The sequence below is a fragment of the Mycetomoellerius zeteki genome, unplaced genomic scaffold (genome assembly GCF_001594055.1).
Source record: "Mycetomoellerius zeteki isolate Tzet28-1 unplaced genomic scaffold, Tzet1.0 scaffold41, whole genome shotgun sequence".
Lineage (NCBI taxonomy): Eukaryota > Metazoa > Arthropoda > Insecta > Hymenoptera > Formicidae > Mycetomoellerius > Mycetomoellerius zeteki.
In genome coordinates this window covers 238,879-260,896 of record NW_017257403.1, presented here as the reverse complement: position 1 = coordinate 260,896, position 22,018 = coordinate 238,879, and the positions used below count along the sequence as shown (strand labels likewise).

General features: G+C 32.9%; 1 protein-coding gene across 5 annotated transcripts in view; it reads right to left on the bottom strand.

Annotated features, from left to right (window-relative positions):
• The window catches only part of LOC108726330 (glutamate receptor ionotropic, kainate 2), a 147,010-nt gene that overhangs the window by 51,953 nt on the left and 73,039 nt on the right, over window positions 1–22,018 (bottom strand). For all 5 annotated transcript variants that reach the window (XM_018453828.1, XM_018453830.1, XM_018453829.1 and 2 more), the window contains exons 5-7: window positions 20,547–20,722; window positions 19,907–19,960; window positions 19,661–19,825 (exon numbers count right to left, since the gene is read on the bottom strand). In XM_018453828.1, the coding sequence (XP_018309330.1) occupies window positions 19,661–19,825; window positions 19,907–19,960; window positions 20,547–20,722 (395 nt within the window). The remainder of the gene's footprint in view (window positions 1–19,660; window positions 19,826–19,906; window positions 19,961–20,546; window positions 20,723–22,018) is intronic.

Here is a 22,018-nt window from a genome sequence, read left to right as displayed (position 1 = left end):
GAAGCGTTTGCTTAATATGATGTATTTAATTGAAAAATGTAAAATCATTTAAGACAGAAATGTTAGTTATTATAAATTAATAACAATTTTAACTAATTAAACACACATAACTTATAAACAAATACAATTAATTGAACGTAAAGTGAGTAAAATGTGAGAATGCAAAAGGATTTTCAAAAAGCAAACGGGCGCGAATTACGTACAGCACGTAGCGAAATGCTCCGGTTATTAATTGTAACGCTATTAGTCACGTGTGTGCGTTTATTTCTATGAATTATGAAATTCATGGTACGTTGTCGAAGTTACGCGCCAGTTCTAATCTAGTCGTCACGACGACGTCGCGTTCTCGCCGGAAACGTCGACGGAAAATGTAATATTCAGTGAGAAGAGACTACGGAAGATTTGATGGCAGCATTGCATGAATTAATTTCGTTCACACGTTATTTATTCTTGTCTCGTCGAAAATTCGTTGATTACGTTTATCGTGAAGTGCTTTGCTTTTCTCTTCCTTTTCTTTCTCTTTAATTGTGTAGTTACATACAACCAGAGCTGGGCATGTATTTGAAATACTTTTATTTGAAAAACAGTATTGGTAAGACAAATATATTTTGCATTTTGTGTTTGTTTGGAGTACATGAAAATCTTTTGTATTTTGTATTTCATGGGAGCATATAAAAGTGTTTTGTATTTTGTATTTCGATATTAATAATAAAAGATTGAAAATATTTTATATTTTGTATTTCAAGTATTACATTAACAATCAACCTTATTATTTCAATTATAAACTACAAAAATCTTTCAACCTTTCGATTTTAAATACAAAAATACGTAATACTTTTGATGTGATCCGCTGAAATAAAAAATACAAAATACGCTTGTATTGCAAATAGTGTGTTTTAAATAAAAGTATTTCAAATACATGCCCAGTCCTGCATACAACAGTCGTCGGAAAAAATCATTTCTGATAAAAAAATACATATATAGTTATAAAACTAATGCGCCATTTTTATATCGATGATTTCTTCAACTATTTTTCGTACGTTAAAAATTATGATTCCACGCACGCATTATAGCATTAATAGATTAACAGTTAATATTTATATTTAGATGATTAGTTGTAAAACTAGTATTTTCACATTAGTTTGAATAATAGACTGAAGAAATTATTAATATAATGGCACATTGTCCAGACAATTAAAATTTCGTGACTGTATATATCACAAATTATTATTACCTACAAGGTTTGCCATAATAATTATATCATGTATCTTTTTGATACGTGAAATACATTCCTTTGACAAATATAGTATGTTACGCACAAATATAGACAAAAGAGTCATTATCTCGAAAATGGTGACAGATATGGCGAAATAAATTATTATTATTGTTAACCAATATAATAATGTAAGAAAAAGGCCAAAGATGAGCAAAAATAGGATGTTATAAAATATTAAATAAAATTTAATCTGTCCAAAACATAAAAAATGTTCCATTAACATATTATAAGGCCAGCGTATTTTAAAAGCTATTATTATTATTATTATTATTATATCTATTTCTTCTTGAGAGATTTAAAAGAAAGATTCTACATGTATCTCCAACACCGTATATATATCACCATTATTGAAAAAAACGATTCTAACGTCTAGACTTGTGCATAACTTTTTTTTATCAAAGAATAAATTTAACGCAAGAATGGGCAACACGATCAAAGCTATGTTACGCTCATTATCTATTCGCGTTTCATACAAATTATTAGTATTTTTTGTGTAGTAGTATACAATATATTGAAATCCAATATCGATAAAATCGAAATACTAATAATGCGTGCTTTTCATACTAAATACTCTAAATTGTAATAATATATTTCTATTACTCTAGCGACTGCATTTCGTTATGCATTGCAATGCAAGAATAATAATATCTACTAATAAAAATGAGTAATATGATAATGAAGATTGACTTATCAACAAATAAATAAGTTGACTTAAAAGTCATTGTAATTAAATTTATGAAAATTAATAAACAAAAAATTATTCGAGCAGTCATCGGTTTATAATTAGCAAAAAATCGCTAATGATACTGTTAGATATCAAAGAAGCAATGGTAAATAAAATGTTAACTTAATCTTTTGTGCTAAATAACATTTTGTTATTTTTAACTTCGACGAGTGTCAAAATATAAATTAATCCGCTTCTATAGTTAAATTTTTTAATTTCAAAATAAACGACATCCATATTAACGTATATCCTTAATAATAAATATAAAAAGACTGTGTGAGAGTCAAATTTAATACATTTCTTGAGTTAAGTCGTTTAACTCTTGTTAATTTTAGCTAAATTAACGACATAGTGAAGAGCAGCGAGGACTTACAGAAATAATTAAAAATAATTTAAATTAAGTATAATTTGACATAATAAATTTAACAATGTACCGATCATGAAACATAAAAATTTCACCACAATCACGATGCGGAAGAGACTGTTAGTTTCCGGGACATTTTTAGTAGGAGCTTTCGATGGTAGCGATCAATGCGAGGTAGTCACGTCGCGAATTGATTTCACTCGTATTTCAGAATCGTGAAAGGATGCTAAGCACGACGCGACCATTCCGCCCGCGACCGCTTCTCGTCTTCATTTCCTTCCCTTTCCCTGTATACCTTCTTTACACCGCACGTCCTGAAAGGCACGTATTTGAGACGGACAAACACGCGGAAGCATCCAGGAAACGACCGGCGCCCGTGCTTAGTCTTGCGCGTCTCTTCATCACTCGCTGTATGCTGGCCCTTTCTGTTACGAGTAGGTGGAAGAGCGTTTACTGTTTGCCATGGGCTAAAGTGCGACGTGTCCCCCCACCTTCCCGTACGTTGATCCAATATTGTGTTTACGTTGACGACACGCGAATTTACCGTGACTAATCAACTTTTCCGGATTTTAACCAACTCCGATGTTCTCATTTTGGATTTCTTCAGTTTCCACGAGTGGAAAATTTTTCACGGATCTTTTCTGGCATTTTCTTTAAAATTCTGAATAGCTCCTTGAAAATTCTGACTATTGTTCTAAAAGCTTGTTCGAAGCGATGAAACGAAAAATAAAATGAAAGAGTTCCGACAATATTTTCATTCTCGAACAGAAATTTTTTAAGTCTCCAGGATAAAATTTTTCCTCGACAGAAAATACTGTCAATATAATTTATAAGTTGTCGAGCAATGTATCTCAGTACAAATAAAGAAAGTGACATTGTGATCGCGTGTAAGCGATATCTCCGTAATGTGGTTTTTCGAATACCGAGAAGAGCTTTTCGATCAACAGTAAAGCTTTCTCATGTTGCATCCCTAGAGAATTAAGAATCCGATAGGTATCTAACCGAAAGGTGGCACTTTTATTATTTATATTATGCTAAGATTATATTTGGCTTTACAGTGACTTCTTCAAAGTATTAGTTAACTTAATCAAAAGAAACTGTGTAGAATTACAATTTCTCAGAAATTATTTTCGAAAATCGGATTTTAGAACATTTATAATTACTTTCATGGAGTTTAATGAGAATTTTAATAACACACTTAAATTTTTTGTATCCTTAATATTCTTATATCATTATGTTTAAATAATTGAATTATTAACCTATTATTCTTATATTAATTATGGAATATTAAAGCTCAGTAATTACATGAAAAATTTACAATAATTTCGTGAACTATTATATAAAATGAATAAAAAGTTACGCGTGCAATTTCGTCCAATATTAGTTTACAAATTATCGATGTCAAGCGCGTTGCGGTTTTACAATTACGCTAAAATCTCCGGTGATGCGCGGGGCAGTATAATAATCTGAAATGAGAATCCGCCGGAAAGTTTATTCATTCGCGTGAAAGTTGATGAACTGGCGCTAACGTAATTTATGCGGCAGGATACGCAAACGCACGAGCACGACAGTAGAATGAAGCGAGTGTGACTCAGGTGGGTGTGAGCATATCCGGCTTGTCTTACCTCTGCCTGAGGCAAACAATAAAGCTCCAGCAAACTATTTGTAGACGCAAATCTCATCTCACGGCAAACTTGAAATCTGTCTGAAATAGCTTACAGGCTAACTGCGGGCAGTTATACTCTCGTTGCTTTTTTTGTGGTAGCAAGAGTATGTTGTTCTAAGAGACCGGAAACTTGCAGATTTACCTGGGAAATGACCGGATTCGTTACACAGCGGTAGGAAATTCCTAAAATTCTTCCAGTAGAAGTAAGCATTGTTTAGTGAGCAAGCGATTTGTAGTCAAGAAATTCCTCCAAGAGTTGATTCGAAATCAATATTATTTCTCTATCTTTTAATAATTATTTAATATTTTTTCATTATATTTTTGAAATAAAATATTAATTAAATAAATTTATTTTAATATTACATTATAATATAAATATAATATAAATATAATCAATAAATTTTTTATTATATCATTCGATATTAATTATACTCAATTCTTACGTTTTTAGTTAATAAAATATCTTATAAGAATAATATTTCTATAATATAAAAAAGAGTAGATGAGTAATGGATTATTATACGTGACTATTTTTTTTTGCAAAATATTCCATACGAAATGTTGTGCTTATATAATTTAACAATTTTTATTAACTAAAATAAAATAAGGTATATCTTATAAAATATTTATGAAGTTTTTACTTATAATATAAGTATCCAAAATAGAAAACATTCACATTCTTGTATGAATTAATGAAGAAACAATATATATCATTAATTTTTATCAATCTCAAAGCAAAATATCGCACATCAGTCCTACATAATTAAATTTGAAAAACGTTTCATTCATGCGCAAGAAAACTATATACATATAAGTATTGATCTCTTTATAAAGAGATTTCAGTCAATTTCTATTGCTTATTATTTCTATCTTTCATCAATTAACGTTAATGAGAGAAGTCATATTAAAACGTGTACGCGTTGAAATGTCGTGAGACGTTTCGGTGAAGATATTCAAGGATAATAGTGTATATTACTTATACTCCGTTAATGTTTGCATTAGATAACATCAATTTCGGCAGATATTAATGCTAGTACGAATTGATGGCTTTCTAGGCAACTGAAATCATTACATGCATATCGATCAATTAATGACCATTACTCTATGAAATTTCATTATCACATACCTCATACCGCGAAAATTCCGATCTTTGATTATGGATGTAACGAATAATTCATGCAAGATAAAATCGCATCCTTGTTGTAATACAATTCAACACATATACGGGTTTTTGTTTATTGAAATAATATCCGATGCGTGTGGTATTGGGTTGTAAAGCCACAGAATCGTCCTGTGTAAACAGCATACGGAGTGACAGGTGTGCGTGGAATAATGCGTCCGTCAGTAAAATGATTGTTATATACGAGCGAATAAATTTGTGAATTTTTCCGATCGCTGCACTCATTCGCTGATCGGCCAGCGTGACGTGTTGAGGCGACGATGCGCGAGAAATCGATAAAGCTCGCGATTGCTTGCAGATTACTGAATTCAAAATAAGGTTGGCTGCGGTATTGTAATTTTATAGCAACCTGTGTAAATAATGTAAGAAAATGTTCGATAAGTAAAACGAACACAAAGAGTATTTTTCCTATATATTATCGAGCATTTCTAGTTGAAAGGTAAACTTTTTCAAAATATTCATATTTAACATTGACAGTTTCAATTCGACAGTTTCAACTGCTTGTTCATTTTTATAACGTGTCTTTAATCAAACCGCACAAAATGTCCTGTTATTGAATTTGTATTTCGAATTTGTATCGTGACGATCACGTACAAAATACAGGCAAGTACGAAATCGCGCACGTCTATGGCAATTTGTACAAATACATTTTCCCAGTCGCCACACTCGGTCGGACAACATGGTTCAAAATGCAATGACGCGCAAACAGAATAACAACGATACGCGGGGCAATGGCACATACGGATATTTTTTGAAATTGCGATCGGCAGAAATAATGAAATCGCACATAGGGCCGGAAACGACGAGTTTTAATTGATGGCACGTGACTGGCTGGATTCATCGCCGAAGCCAAACGGTATTGACGGAACGGAAATTCATAAACCAATACAGGGCAGAAGTCGCTTGTCGCAATAACCGTAGAATAACCGAGTTATTATAACTTTTTAGTATTTGGTGATGAAGAATAAAACATGCGATTTTGTCTAATTTGCTATAATTTAGCAGCGCATAATTAGCCAATGCTTCAATGATATCAATAATACCGATGTAAAATAAAAAATATGATTTTTAGATATGTGTGTAGTAATATTAATTTTGGACTAATCGAATCAGTTATCGTTTATTGATTTTTTTCATCATTACTTATGTCACGGAGTTACTTCGTATTAGTCTTGTTTAGCAAAGAATTTTTCTTAATAATATTAATAATATGATATAGTTTAAAACTCAAATATATTTATCCAGATTTAAATTCTGATTAGAGGCGATATTTCTCACAAAACAAATTCTTTACAGTATTTACTCATTAACATAAATATTATTAAATTGTTATCAATCTAATTTGTAATATTACTCCAGCTTCAGACTTTAGGATTATATTTTACGACCGACAAATAATCAGCGCGCAATTTGCTTGAACTGAAACTTGTAAAATTTATATAAAAAATATTATTAAACACTATATATATAAGACTCTCTTTGACAACAAATACGATCTTCTTCGCGCTTATTTATGTCAAATATTAGATGTACAAGTATGGCTTTACGGATTTTTTAATAAAAAAAAACGCATTGATTATACAATACATAACATAAAAATCATTCTTACTTTATTCAAAGTATTTATTGCCTGAAAGATGGGCCAAGGTTATGGCTTCTGATGGAGCGTGTTCTTTGTAAGCTTCCACAAGCAAACGATGACTTTCAGCTGCACTTTTCTTTAGAAAAAAAATTAAGAAGTAAAACTTCCCGCAAGTGGCATTTTTCCGGTACAAAATTTAACATTTTCAATGCGATAAAAATAATAATTGTTTACACTTTAGTCAAATAAAATGTACTACGTTTTAAAGCTGTGTATACACCTTTCAAGTACATGTATTGCCAACTTCAAATAATACCAGCAGTACAACTATAGGCCTGTTCTTTTTGGCTGATCTTTTGATTAGTTCATCTTTCTTCCTCTTCTTTCCTCCTAGAGAGAAAAGGAAGAAAGATAAACTGGTGCAATAGTTCAGCCAAAAAAAAAAACAGGTCTTATATCGCCATCTATTGAAAATCCGTAAAGTCATACTTGTACACCTAATATATTTCTTTTCATTGTAAATTATCTTTGATTTAAAAAATGTTTCTATTGTTTAAGTATATTTTTTTCAATTATGTTCCTCCTGCTATGAGAACAGATGTCGTTTGATGATATCGACATTTGTTCTCCATATTATTAAAATTCCGCAAAACGACTGCAATGTTAACTCACATACCGTCAAAATGCGCGACTCGTACATTCGCGGAATACCCGCTGCAACGCAATTGCGTTCTGCAAGTGCGTGCGTGCGTGCGTGTCCGCGTCGTGGAAAAATTGCGTTCAACGCGTCCATCGCACCGAGTGAATTCGGAAACTGGGAGAAATTAATAGCCGGCGATAGACGACACGGTTATCACTTTTTTTCCCCTGCTCCGGTGATCCGGGTAGCCGGAGGTGCACGGAACCGTACGCGTCGATTGTTGCGGCGCCCCCCGCCGATATCAAAACATTTTATCGTGGAGCCTCATGAGATCCGACAACCCAATAAAACGTTTCCCTCCCATCGAAAAAGACCGCTCGGAACATCCGCCGACGAGCGGCGTCGGACATGATCGCTTCGCATGCTGTGTGCATTTAACTCTTTTTTCTACAGTGCGGGATACGCATTTAATTTCACTCTCTTTGAGCGAAATTGAGTGAATTATTGTGATTACCGTTTAACAGAATTTTATTCATGCGGTACGCTGACGCGATTTCAATCGCGAACGCGTGAAATCCCTATTTGAGTTTAGGAAATTTGTAATTTTCGATTTATGAAGAGATGGAATTGTATTAATAGAATTTTTCCGTGTATTTTTTCATTAAGCTTAAAAAATAAATCATTCTCAATTTCAATTATATTTTTAGATTAGTAATTAAATAAGAAATAAGGGATGGTCTCTTTAATAAATTTAAAAAAAAACTATACATTTAATTTAATATTAACCGTAATTAATTATAACAAAGAATCGTGTAATTCCAAAAGAAGTAGAAACAAAAAATTTTCCATGACGAACTTGTCACTGATTAATCTGGGCATTACCAGTTTGTTGGAAATTTGTTTAATTTAATTAAAATTGAATACGGTTCACTGTGTTTCCTATCACAGCGCTTATGCCTTATTATGCCATGTCGGGATGAAAATGAGGTGGACGAGCTCACGCGTATTATCAGAAATCTCTTAGTTGGATGGAAGTTGCGATAGTTGTTGCACCGTGAATACACTCTAGTTGTACGGAGCTAATTGGAGCGTGCTTTTAATTAGCCAGAGTTCAACCAACGGACAGGAATGGCACCATGGCTTTACCTAATAGTATTTAACTTGAATGTGCATTGAGCCAGTTTGAAATTTCACATTCTTTGGGGGCATAATAGTCGACAAAATTCGTCGATGTCACTCAACAAAATTGCACGAATTGTATTCACACGCTAGGTAACATATACCACGTGTAATAAAATTTGCCCTTGGCATTCAGATAATCTGATTGTGGTGTATCAAACACGGAAACGCTCTTTAAAATTGCGATGAAGTCGTTTTAAAAATGTTCCCAATGTAGCATATTGCTCGAAATCTATAATTATTGCAAACAAATCATGTACCTCTACTAACGTTATTTGTATCTCCTAATGGATATATAATTTCATTTTCGATTATCCCATTTTCCAATCATATTTTATTCAAAGTATTAACCAATAATTGTGCTATTAGATTCCATATTTGTAGAACAGTCTGCAATTAAAAAGGGTTGTGGCGTTATGCTGCAAATCAATTTGAATCAATTTCATAAATTTCTACAAACATCACAGTAAAACTTTTAAAGTTTTCTCCGCAATAAATTCATTTATGTTTTCAGAAAAACTCCCATACATGATGCCCATGATGACGCTACACTGTATTCGACATCGTATTCGTCCAATACAAGCGACCGCATGAGATTGAACGGATAGCTTTCATTGGTTGAGAATCCTGACGTTCTGGAAATTGGCAATCTCGCGTGAATAATGAAGAAACTGGCATGGTCGCGTACACCAAACGTCCGGCTACGCCAGACTTAAGTCTTGTCCGGGTCAGATGAATCGGTGGTTAGCCATTGGACATTCATTGGCTCTCGTAAGCTGCCGTTACGCGTTCGGCAAGAAAGCCGAAACTTTGATGTCTCCTAATCCACGATTCAACTCTTATCCGGATAATCACGTAATAGAATTAGTTCGAAAAGGTCTGTCATTTGTCCGGTCCGTCTCTTTCTTGAAACGCACGTTTAACCTTGCGTTGAACGACGGGTTCGCATCACGACTCCGGTCTCAGAATCGGCCTGTTCATTAGCATTTAAAGCGAAATGGAAATGCCGTGTCAAACTACTTGCTGTCTAGCAAGCGAGATCTTCATCTTTCTCAGTTGGGTCAGAAATGTTGCAGGTGAGGAATCTGAATAGCCTGCAGATGACAAGTTAACTTGGCGAAAGTTAAATATTTTTTGCCACTGTGAACACCGCTGAAATTAATAATAATTTCGGAGACTTACTCTGGGGCGTAATCAGATTCTCATCCGAATGTTTCCTAGGTGTCATGTTATGTGAATGTTTCCCAAGTATCATGTTATATTTAATATTCCGTGAACAAGAATAAATGATACCTGAGTGGTACTCGAGTGGGAAGCTGAACACACTCTAGATAAAATCATAAACATAAATAATCCCAATCTATGTATATAAGATCATGAATCTAATCATGAAATAATGTTACGTCTTCAATGTGTCATCAGTTTACTTGTTTATCTGATAACGAGTATCTAACGACATTCGTAAGCCCGAAATTCGAGAATAGACATTTATCGCATTACACGTATTTTCACTCATCGTAAATTTCGCCTTCGAGGAGATCTTTTAAGTACCTAAGTCCATTTATACGGAATCCCGTTCCGAAAAATTCTCGTTATGAAGATAAATGCTTTCCTTTTAGCCTGACATAATTGAAATAAATACCGCTCGGAGCGCGGATTCTGAAACAAATCTTGCTTTATGTCGCGGGATTCTACGACGTGAATTTCTTCTATTCTGCCGGCCTGTTTGGCAAATAGAAATTTCTTTATGAAGTCGCTAGCTTAACCAATCTTCCACGTGGTGGCAAGCGCCGCTCTTGTGCAGCCGGATAACGGAAAGAGAAATGGTTATGGTCCTTATCCTGCGTGCCACTGACTCAGGCCAGGATCCGATTTGTTTAAATCTAAGATTGTCCACTGTATTCTCAGGATTAATCTTTAACTTATCTTGATCATAATTCCAATAAATAATTTATCACATAGAAGTATCTTATGTTGATGTTCGATATTTTATATCTTTTTCAAATTTTGTAAACGTTTTCTCGAATTATGAAATATAAGATATTTATTTACATTAACCGTATTTTATTTTTTCCAGTTATATATTCAATTCTTTTATTTGTAGCTATTAATGAAAACTTTATTGCAGTAATAAGTACATGTCGTGACAGAAAATTTTATGGCGTATTAAACTTCGATTAATCCATTGAGGATTATCGAACTGTAAATTACAATCAATTGTGCGCGGAGAATTAGTTGGGTAATGCGCCATAATAAACATCTGTATTTTATGTGAAGAAAATTCGCGTTGACCGCATGGCACATTTCGTAATGACTCGTAATACGCCAAGCTGTTTGCAGCAATCGCTGTAAATTGGTTGTTTGTAATCCGCCTGATATTGACAGTTTAGTGCGCAACGGATATAATTTATGACTATGGACCGCAACTCCATTTATCCGTAATAGTAGGCTTCCATACATGAAATTGCAGCACAAAAAGGATTTTTAAAAAACTAACTTTATTATTATCTGGGCAATTTCTTCGCATATTTTAACAAATGTAATTATTTTACTTCACAAAGTATCTAAAGGCTTAGAGAATTATTTTTTATTTTATTTAATTAACTATCTTATTTAACATATTGCAAATATTTAAAAAAATCTTAAAACATTTTAATAAGTGAATAATATTTTACGACAGAAATTCACGATTAGTAAAACATATGTTAGTTCTTGCCGCTCGCCGCTGCAGATTTTTCTCAAAAAAGTTCCAGCCAGACCACTGTCGTCCTAGCCATATTTCTGACCGCTGCAGTCGCCACGGGAGAACTTACCTTCCTAGTATGACTACAACCCGGTTGCCAAATAAAATAATAAAACCTTTCGAGTGCGAGATAGCCTGATTTATAGCACTAAGAGCAAAGGTTATCCACCAGAGCAGAGGATTCAGTGATTCATTGGCCAAGCGGATTGGAGAAGAGTTAAGAGAAATATGAGAGACAGAAATTTTGATGTCCGGGTCTTTCCTTCCCTTTCTCATTAATCCCCGCATTAAGTGAAAATTATTAAGTAATTAATGGCTACTCATTTTATATACGTTCGTAATATATAAATGTACAGCTTTTTCCACCTGTCTGACCAAGCAAGGATATTTTCACTTATCGTATAACTAATTCTACTCTGTGTGAATCGCTTGTATTTTGAACATGACAATTCTTAATTAAAAAATTAATTAAATTTTATATTTTAAGTAGGAATTTTATATGTAGAAAATATTATATTTATCTAATTTATCGTTAAATAAATTAAAAACATACAAATTAAAAAATTTCTTTCGTAACTCGTTATTAAAAAAATAATTAGTTTATTCAGTATATATTAATTATTGAGAAAATACGTAAATTATTAATGTTCGAAAATTTTATTTTTTCATATAAAAGTTCCGGACAAAAAACTTTTACAAACTTTAAATTTGCAAAATCGCGTTCCTAACATCGATGAAGTACATATCCTTTTTTTTTTATCGACGAAAGTCGTTAAAACTTTCCGAATCGCGCAATTAGGCGTGTCTATATCCACCGAGCGTCTGTTTCTTCATCATGGTTTGATGTAGATCTTTCTCATTACGCCGCAACATCAGCGGCTCACATGCATCCGCTTGCTTCGCGCTTTCAACCGTGGACGAGTCAGAAAAAGTCCATCTCGCCTCCGTGAAGTTATTGCCTCTCTCGTCGAGAGAACGAGGTAAGAAAGGAAGGAAAACGAACGAGAAGGGGGAGAGGAAGCGCGTTGCTGGTAGTCGACGCACGATCAGTATGCATCTGCGGTTTCCACGTTGATGTAACAAGCTTCTTCTTATCCAAGCGTTCTTGTCTCACTCGTCTCCGTCAGGTGAGAGTCGATCTCTCGCTCTCCCTCTCGGTTTACGTACCTTACTTACATCGCGCTTCTTGTAACCACCCACGTCTATATTTTCTCCGCCGAAGCTTGAGTCACGGTCTAAAGGTAAAGTTAACCAGGTATGCCATCCGCTTATCTCGACGACTGTTCTCGCTTACTGGAACCGCCTACTTCTTTCTTTCAACCTCCAACGCCTAAACTGTGCTCTCTCTCTCTCTCTCTCTCTCTATTTCCTTTTTCTTTTTTTACACTTCTGCTTCCGAGCGTTGATTGTGACCGAGCTTTTTGTGCGGCTTTGTCGGAGTTAACTCGGCCGTTTAGCGGCGTGGAAAAGGAAGGAGATGGCTGACGGGCGTGGGGGTTGATGTCGGTGGCAACGGAACTTGGTTGAGAGGAGTGACGGGGGATGCAACGATGTACGCTCGGAGTCGTGTCGAAACAAAAGCCCCTGTAGGTAATTTCACCACGGATTGCGTCGGGAGGTATGGGCACAACGCGACGACGACGCGAACAGGTTGTCTTCGACAATAGGGAGGCGTTTGACAATTCACTTGAAAGCGAACAGAAGGTATTATCTGGAGGCAGCTCGTGAAAGTTGTCGATAAGCTCTTAAACTTGCAGTGCAACGATGAGTCGTGTTTCATGTTCGAAATGCACATTTCAAAGTATTTTTAATTCTTGATCGTACAGAGATAAAATTACACAGTAAAAAACATTATATATTTGTATTGAAAAAGTCCATTAAAATTTTGTGTTGAATTTTTAATATATTCGATATAATCATTAATTCATAATGCGATTATGTTATTTAAAAATTTTGTGTTAAATTGATATTCAATATTTCTTAATGTCAAAATGACATAATTTGTGAGTAAATGAATAAATAATATAAAAATTATATGTTTTAAAATGTAAATTCCAAGATGAATGAAAAAAATACGTGTTAAAATTTAACATACCATAAATGTTAATTATAATGAAAAAATATGTTTCTATAGTTTGCTTACAAATTGTGTCAGTATTGAAAAAATAATGAAGTTACGATCATGTAAAAAGAATTATTAAGATATGTAATATTAAATTGAATTTTTTGCAAATGAGATTGAAGATTAAGTTGAACAGATCTTGAAAAACACGAAATTGTTACACGAAATTGTTATTGCGCAAAGATCATTTTTAAAAGCGAAAGGAAGTCTTAGAAAAACATGAACACCTGCGCCCATTTCGCTAACAAGATAAAATAATAATAACAGTCGCGGACTCTAGAGCTTCTGTGCTTCTTTTAATATCTTCACGTATCATGCCTGCATACGACTGATTAGGTGTGTATATGTTTAGTATATTAATAAAATAATAAAATTTAATCTTTAAACGTCTAACTACATACATTATGATATACCTAATTCAATCCAATTGTTTATTTCATTAAAATGTACATATCTATCACTTCCTTACTTCAAAAGTGACACAATTAAAGAAATGTGATTTTCGAGTTATTACTATGAATTAATTAAATAAAGATTATTCTATCAATCATTAAAAGTAAACTAACTTAACTTCAGTCCGTCCGTCAAATAGCACTTATGTCGTCCTTAAGATTTTTGAAGAAATCACGTAATAACTTTTATAAGAATGATATGTTCAGAGTTGTGCCATTTTTGTAAATAAAAAGAAGTCTTCTACAGAGAACATAGAATTAAAATAGTTTTAATGATCGAAGTTTGAAGAAGAAATGGTTGTATTTTGAATTTAGTTATTTTAGCTGACAAAAGTAAATATAAACTCAAAAAATAAAAAAGGAAATAGGGCTATGAGCCAAAGGTTAATCATTATGATTTAAATTATTAGTAAAAACATATCATTATAATAAAAAAAACTTTAATGCCGGTTATAAACAATAAATGACAAAATAAAGATATGAAGACAAACGTTTCGATCCCTGTTGGATCATTATCAATGTTAAAATGACAATACAGAAATAAAATTAAATTTTCAATTTAATTTTAAGTTATGTCACTTTTGAGAATTTTATTCTGAATTCGTTAATTTTGCAGAATATCAAAATCGTCACAACTCAAGAAGGATGGTTTTTTTTTCAAAGATTGTAAAACAAAAATGACAAAAACGACATTTGATATATTTTTATAAGAGTATATTCTTTTTGTAGACATTATTTAATTAATCAAGAATTTTCTGTTAAATTAAAAATAGTTTTTCCATTTTCTAAAAAACTTAATTTTGGAGTTGTATCACTTTTGAAATAAAGAAACTATGTTGAAAATTTTTTTTCGATCAAAACATTAAGGAACATAACTGTATCAAGCAAATGTATGTAAGCTTATTGTTAAAAAATTATAAATAATGGAAAAAGCATTGAAAAAGCATTGAAAAAATAGAGTATGCTATACAAAAAAAGCACATAAAAACAGTTTAAAGAATTAAACAAATACACTGTTCAAATCTACTGCGATTTTATAATTATATTTATAATTATATATAATAGTAATATTTTAAATTGCGATATATATATATATAAAGTATTTTAATATATTTTTCAAGCAATATTCTTAGACTTTAACTCTGTTTTTCGCTTGAATTTTCACGAGCAGATCTTAAATCTTACTTTCTCTTATCTCTGGCAATGCTCTTGGGTAATAGCATAGACGTGTAGTGTGGGTGCAGACGTTAATTCAAGTTGTTTTGTTGATATCCACCGATACAACCACGCCTGATAACATTTTTGTAAGCAATTAGATCGTCCCGGAATTGTTCGTAATCCTGCTGCTTTAGCGTCCAAAATTCCGACAAACAATAAACGCAAAAAATTCCATTATAGGGTCATAATCCTGAATACTGAACGTCCCAGAATTGGATAGCCGATAGCACTATTTCCGGCGGAAAACTTTAAGTTTTCTGCCATGCAACGGTAGCAAGAGTGAAATATAGAAGTAATTTATCGGGATCAAGATGCTTTTCTTGAGTGCTTTTAAGTAAGTAAGTCTTGCAATCCGCTTTTAAAGTGTATATTACATTCGAATATTACGCGCGCTTCTGTATTGTGCCATGCCGCCTCGAAAAGTTAACGGTTGTAGCGGAAGTAATTAGAGAACTCTTTTCCTCATGAACCTAAACCCGAGCATTCCCTCATGAATTGTAAATGTGGTAAGTTTTTTAATCTTAGTATCGCATCTGGAATCTCAGATTGTCTATTTACAATTCGCTCTCCTCGCTGTAAATACGGCGAACGGAAGGGCGTTTCGATTATCTCAAAAATGGAACAGAGAGGGATTTACTCGGATTTATTCGGATTTACTCGAAATTCTTATTTGTTTTTGTAAATAAATCACGAATAATTTTTATTACGAGTTGTCACTTAGAATAAATTATTTTTGCATCTTTTTTATAAATTAATAGAACTATAACTTCTAAAACAGAAATTAACAGAGCTAAGAACGCAATATCAATATAATTTTAAAAGCGATGTCAAATATTCGTTGAATAAAAGATCAGTTTCCATCATTTCCATTATAGTGATAGTGAAATAGTGATATATCTTGGCATATTTTTCGAAAAGAGCAAATATACAGTTTCCGAGGAAATGTTAACTTTATCCTTTCGTATGATGGTCGTTCGGACAAAAGATCGCACTTTTCTCTCCGACCCGTCAGAGCGTCCTCTCAGTTTTGTTGTACATGCAAATAATCCTTCGGTGTTCCTGAAATGGCAGCCCCACTGGGAGAACGAAATTCGAGGTGTGAAAAATAATAATAACTGTAAAAAACCGTTCAAGGCACAGCACAGAAATTCCAGAAATAGTATCATCTTATTTGAATTATTAGCAACAATTTTGAAGAGATGTTTTGCGTAAGTGATTTTCGTGTATCGTCCCCGTCACTGTTGTGAATATCACATATTTTGCTTGAGAATCGAAGAAAAATCGCTGTTTGTGGAAAGAGGCGAATACGTTTCAGTTCAGTGATGTGAATCGTCTACATATTTGTGAAAATTCATTGCGAGATCACGCGTCTGGAAAATCGATTTATTTATGCAGGTTCAATGCAAGAATGGATGATTTGCATTAAAGGAATCACAGAAAAGTATAAACTCAATAAATAGAAGATCTGTGTGTTAAACGCACGTGATTCATTTCGCGTAAATATAAAATATTAATTCAATGAGAAAAAATACTATATGATTGATATTTTTAACAGAATTTTATAAGGGAAATAAAATATTATTTTTACGGACGATATTTTAATATGACTTAGTTATATTATAATTAAATGAATAGTTTAATTATATGAAGTATTTGTTTCCGTCTATTACGTATTGAAGTACCAAAAATAAGTATCAAAAAATCTCAAGAGAGAAGAGAGAACATATAAGATTCAAGAGCTCTTAAACTCCCGAGACGTGAAAATCCAAGAAATCAATAACTCAAAGATTGGAAAAATTAAAGATACAAGAATCTCCTAAACGAGCAAAAGTAACAATTTAAGGATTAAAAATAGCAGCCTGTGTCAATACGACGTAATTTTATAAAATCTAAAGACTTAACCTGGCAGTAGTCGTCTGCTTTTTTTTTACGTAAACGATCATGAGAGCTGTTTGTATATCCCAATCAAAAATATTATTGATATATATTATATATTATCGATTGTTTTCCAATGTACTACTGAGAACATTATAGATATGGATTTAATCATAATTTAAAAAAAGGTAAATAGAAACCACACAAATTAATTAAATATTAAATGAACACGTTTCATTTAATAGCTCATTATGAGTATTTCTAAAAAATAAAGATTTTTTATTAATATAACACTTTTATTGCCGCTTTTCGATGGAATTGCATATTTTAAGATTTGTAAAGAATAGTTATTAAAAAAGAAAGAAATATGTGTGTGAAAAGAAATAAAATAATATCCATTCTACAATAATTCACAATTTCTCGCCGCTGTGAAAATATCCCAGGTGACTGTTTCCGGTTAAATAAATACAACGAAATTAATAAAAAAATTAATACGGAAAAATTAAAAGATGCTCGATGAATCGCGAAAGCTCGATTTAAATACATGCGCTGTGCGACTTCGCGAGTACGCACGGTGCTTCATCGGCACGCTATTCAGCGCATTCACGCCTGCACGCATGTGCGTGATACGAAACGCGATTACGGGCGGTCGTCGTAGCGGCGCGGTAACGGTGGAGTTTCACGAAGTCGTCGTCGTTGTCGTCGTCGCGACGACATTCTGATCTGCATCTAAATTGGAAAAAAGCGTTAAGCTTCACGCGTCGTGAACACGCTGCAGCCGCGGCTGCGAATTTTTACATGCATAGCGGATGTGTGATAATTCTGTTACACATCATCAGGCGAAAGACTAGCGAGTTTCCTCTCTCAAGTTTCCTATTTCTCATGTAGATTCATTGATATTATAAGTGATAAAAATTATAAATATATATATATAATAATTTCCTCTTTGTCACAATAATGAATAATTATCCAGAAAATGGATAGAAACCTCATTGTTTCATACAGTACACTGATACGTTTCTGATTACGGCGAATAATGTTTTATAAATTGAGAGTTAATGGAATATAACTTGTTAATGGAGAAGATTGTTTGACCAGACGATGTGCATATACATATGTTATCTAAACGTATATGCCGTTGGTGGAATTTATAACTGTGCAATTTGGATAGAACGTTATATAATTTAAATGCAAATATAATTTCTTTTTCGATATATATTACGAAAAATACTATAATTTAATATAACTGTCGAATTGTCTAGAGAAATATGTGCACAAAAGTATGAAGTCAAACAAAATTTCCATTTCCCGATATCGCAATATCTGAGTATTTTATGTAGATTTTACGATAGAATAAAATACGTGTGCATGCTTTCTTCATGAACATTATATATATTTCAAATCACAGCTAATAATAAAATAAAAATAATTCTGCAGTTCGTGTGTTTCATTATTTCTTTCATTTTTGATTGATTGCTATTTCTTTTGTGTGTGTGTGTGTGTGTGTGTGTGTGTGACTGATGATTTATTTTAACATTCATGCTAGCACAAGCTCGTTACGTATAATGGAAGAGAAAGATTTTTCGTTTAATATTTTTCGACAACTTTATCGTTGCTTCGAAAACAGCAATGCTTGTTACTTTAGTAACAATGTGGCTGTTGTTACTCACATATATATGTGGTATTACTCGACGTGGCAATGTTGTTTCGAATAGCTTTTAGCCGATTTTATTGCTCCATAAAGCATTCAGTGATGTTGACGCACAGGCATCGAAGCTGTAGGTGCACTATCGTATATGCCACGTAACGATAAATTATTTTACATCTTTCACTGATATCTTGCCAATCTTTCGAAGGCGCAATGTAACCATATCGTGCAAAATTATAGCCGATAAAATATTATTGTGATATGAAAATATAGTATATCCATATATACTTGTTATGTGTTTTACGAATATGATACGGAAAATAATCGTAAAATAGATACGATTTTGCCGTAAATACCAATTTTTCGGTGTCGAATTTTTTCCTTTTATTAATGAAAGACTATATTACGAAATGCGAAATTGCCGTATTTGCAAATATATCGAAGAAGTATTAAACTACATGGAAAGAACGATTTTGTTGGATACAGATCTAAAAATAATTTTATTAGATCATAAAAAATTTATGTAGAATGCTTAAACGTTGATGACAACCAAAAATTTTAACATTTTAGCAACCAGTTTAGGAATTTCACATAATTATTTTGATGATTCAAACAAAATTATTTTTAAATCAGTATCTGATTAATTTTTTAGATATTTCAACAAAATCATTCCTTCCGTTTATATTGAATTCTAACAAACAGTACCTAATAACAGTAATAACAAACAGGTTGAACGTTTTATAATAACATAATTATTTTGACAGTTCAACAAAAATATTTTCAGTATCTAACTAAATTTTTACATATTTCAGCAAAGTTCGTTTTTTTTATGTATAAAATCGATGTTGCACAAATCCCCTCGCGTCACAAATTTTACATCCTACAAGCTTACATCTTTAATTATAAAATCGAGACTCGCAAGCATCGTATTATCTTTCTCAACACGTGTACTGCACGAGTTTCTATAAACAGAAGATTCATGTGTGCTTACCTGAATGATTCTCGATTTGTTGAGGATCGTGTTTCCCGATGGCTGATAGCGTTCCATGTCCCTCAGGATACTACGTACACCGACGTCGTCCGCGTCAACCAAACGAAAGGCAGTGATATTGACAAAATTGTACTTGAAGTCCTCGAGATCGAAGGTTTCGATATCCTGCGGAAAAGCGAGCGAGCGAATCGAGTTGCGGACCAAGTGGATCTTGAATGTGCGTTTCAATATCCCTAGGGTACTTACGAAAGTCGTGAAGAGGTAGTGGTACTTGTAATCATTCATCTGCAGCTGCAGGATCTGCAATATATGCGAAACTATATGGTCAGTCGCGTGTGAAACTGTTGTTTTGTAGGAAATATTATATGTAAAATACAAATCGATATCTTAAAATCATTATTTTAATTATTTTTTCCTTTCTCAAATATTTTTTTTCACGGATGAATTTCTGGAACAATTTAGAACCAATTCTTTCTCAACAAAAATTTATCTAAACATCCTTTCCCATAATATTTTAATATTCGCATATTTTTATAATTAATTAGCGGATTTTCTTTCAAATTAATGATAATAGCAAAATATTTGAAAAATAATTTATATACGTATATATAATGCACACAAAAAATTTAGGTGTGGATTTAATATCATGGATGTTAAATATAATTCTCACTGTGTTACATATAAACATTAACACGATGCGAATTTAATGCCATTAGTTTTAAATCATATTAAATTCATACTCATGATATTAAATTAAATTCATGTTGGTGTTTATATCAACATCAATACGATAAAAAATTCTATAAACATCGCAAAATGTTAAATCCACATTCATATATTTTTTAGAAAGTATGCATTAATGTAATATGTGTGTAGAGTGATTTACCATTCGTAGAAAATGATGCATGTGCTCGGGTTTTGTATCCACGATGATATTTCGAAATTCCTTGCTCTTCATTTCGGAAAGGACCTGCCTGTACGAGGTAGGGTCTGCCTGCCGGAGACTGACTTCGATACCACGGATTTTCGGTGACCTCATCAACTCGCGAAGCTTCATCAATCCTAAAAGCCGAAGCAGATACGTTATTTATCTCAACTACACATGTATTCCGATAGCACAAGATATAAAAAGTTAATTTGTGAAGATCGTCGATGTCAACGCACGAGTGAATCATTTGTTTCACGATCTCCACAGGAATTATCAGGTCGGTCGCTTAATGACACGGAAACCCGTGAATCGCGCTATCCGACGAAATCAATACTCTCCAGCGCCTAAGTAATCAAGGTATCTGACTTGCAGGTCTTCCGAGGAGACACAGGCTCTGTTCTCTTGCAAGTTACCCGCTGGAACTTTGGCTCTTGAGATTCCAACGCATGTTGGAGACGGGCGGCAACGTTTCGGCCTGTCAGTTTCCATTGAGCACGAAGTGTCGAAGTCGGGATAATTTCACGATAAACTCCATCCATGCAAACAATCTGCTGATTGATACGAGTTTAGCGAGAGTATTGATGTCTAAGCCGATCGTATTGAGTTATATCATGTTAATGTATATATTAGATAACACAATTTTATATTTATATTTATTCGCTTAAATGCTTCTAATGATGTAAAAAATAAAATTACACATCCAATAAAATTACATGATCTATCAGTTTTACTTGCATCGTTAATTCAATTAATTAACATCAATCATTAATTTAATTTGAAGTAGAAAATTTTCTGTATAACTATATAGATACGTATTACACTTCTATTTTGTAAAAAAATATGGTAACGTGTTACTTAAACAAAATAGAAATTCGATACCATCATAGACCGTTTTTTAAAATAAGAGAAAGGAAGAGAAAAAAGGAAAGCGTACTTTGTCATATATTCTTGTACGTTCAAGTGATAGTAGTAATTAATCCAGGAGCGAGTAAGAAACCGAGTTTAATTGAAGCCGTGTCGAGCAATTCGAGTAAGACCAATGTTCTCATGTAAGCAGATTTTGTATCCTGGGGGACAACATCAGATGACTATCTTGGGAAACACTATGAATAACTGGCTGGAAGTTAAGCGCGCATGTTTCGCTGGTGCACCAATACTGTGATCACCGAATGTAGTATCTTTGCGGTCATCACGTATTAAGTCGTGTATGAAGAAAACAACGATAAGAAAATTATTTTTGCGTAATAGTATAACACAAATTTTATAAATATTATATAATTTATCGATTATATAACTTATATTTGTTATGATATTATCAAAATATCTCGTCGACGTACTTTTAATTACAATTTGTTTCAATTTAATCGTAAACAATTATTCTACAAAATTCTCAAGTGTGTCATTTTTTTTAATTCTGCATGATTATTAAA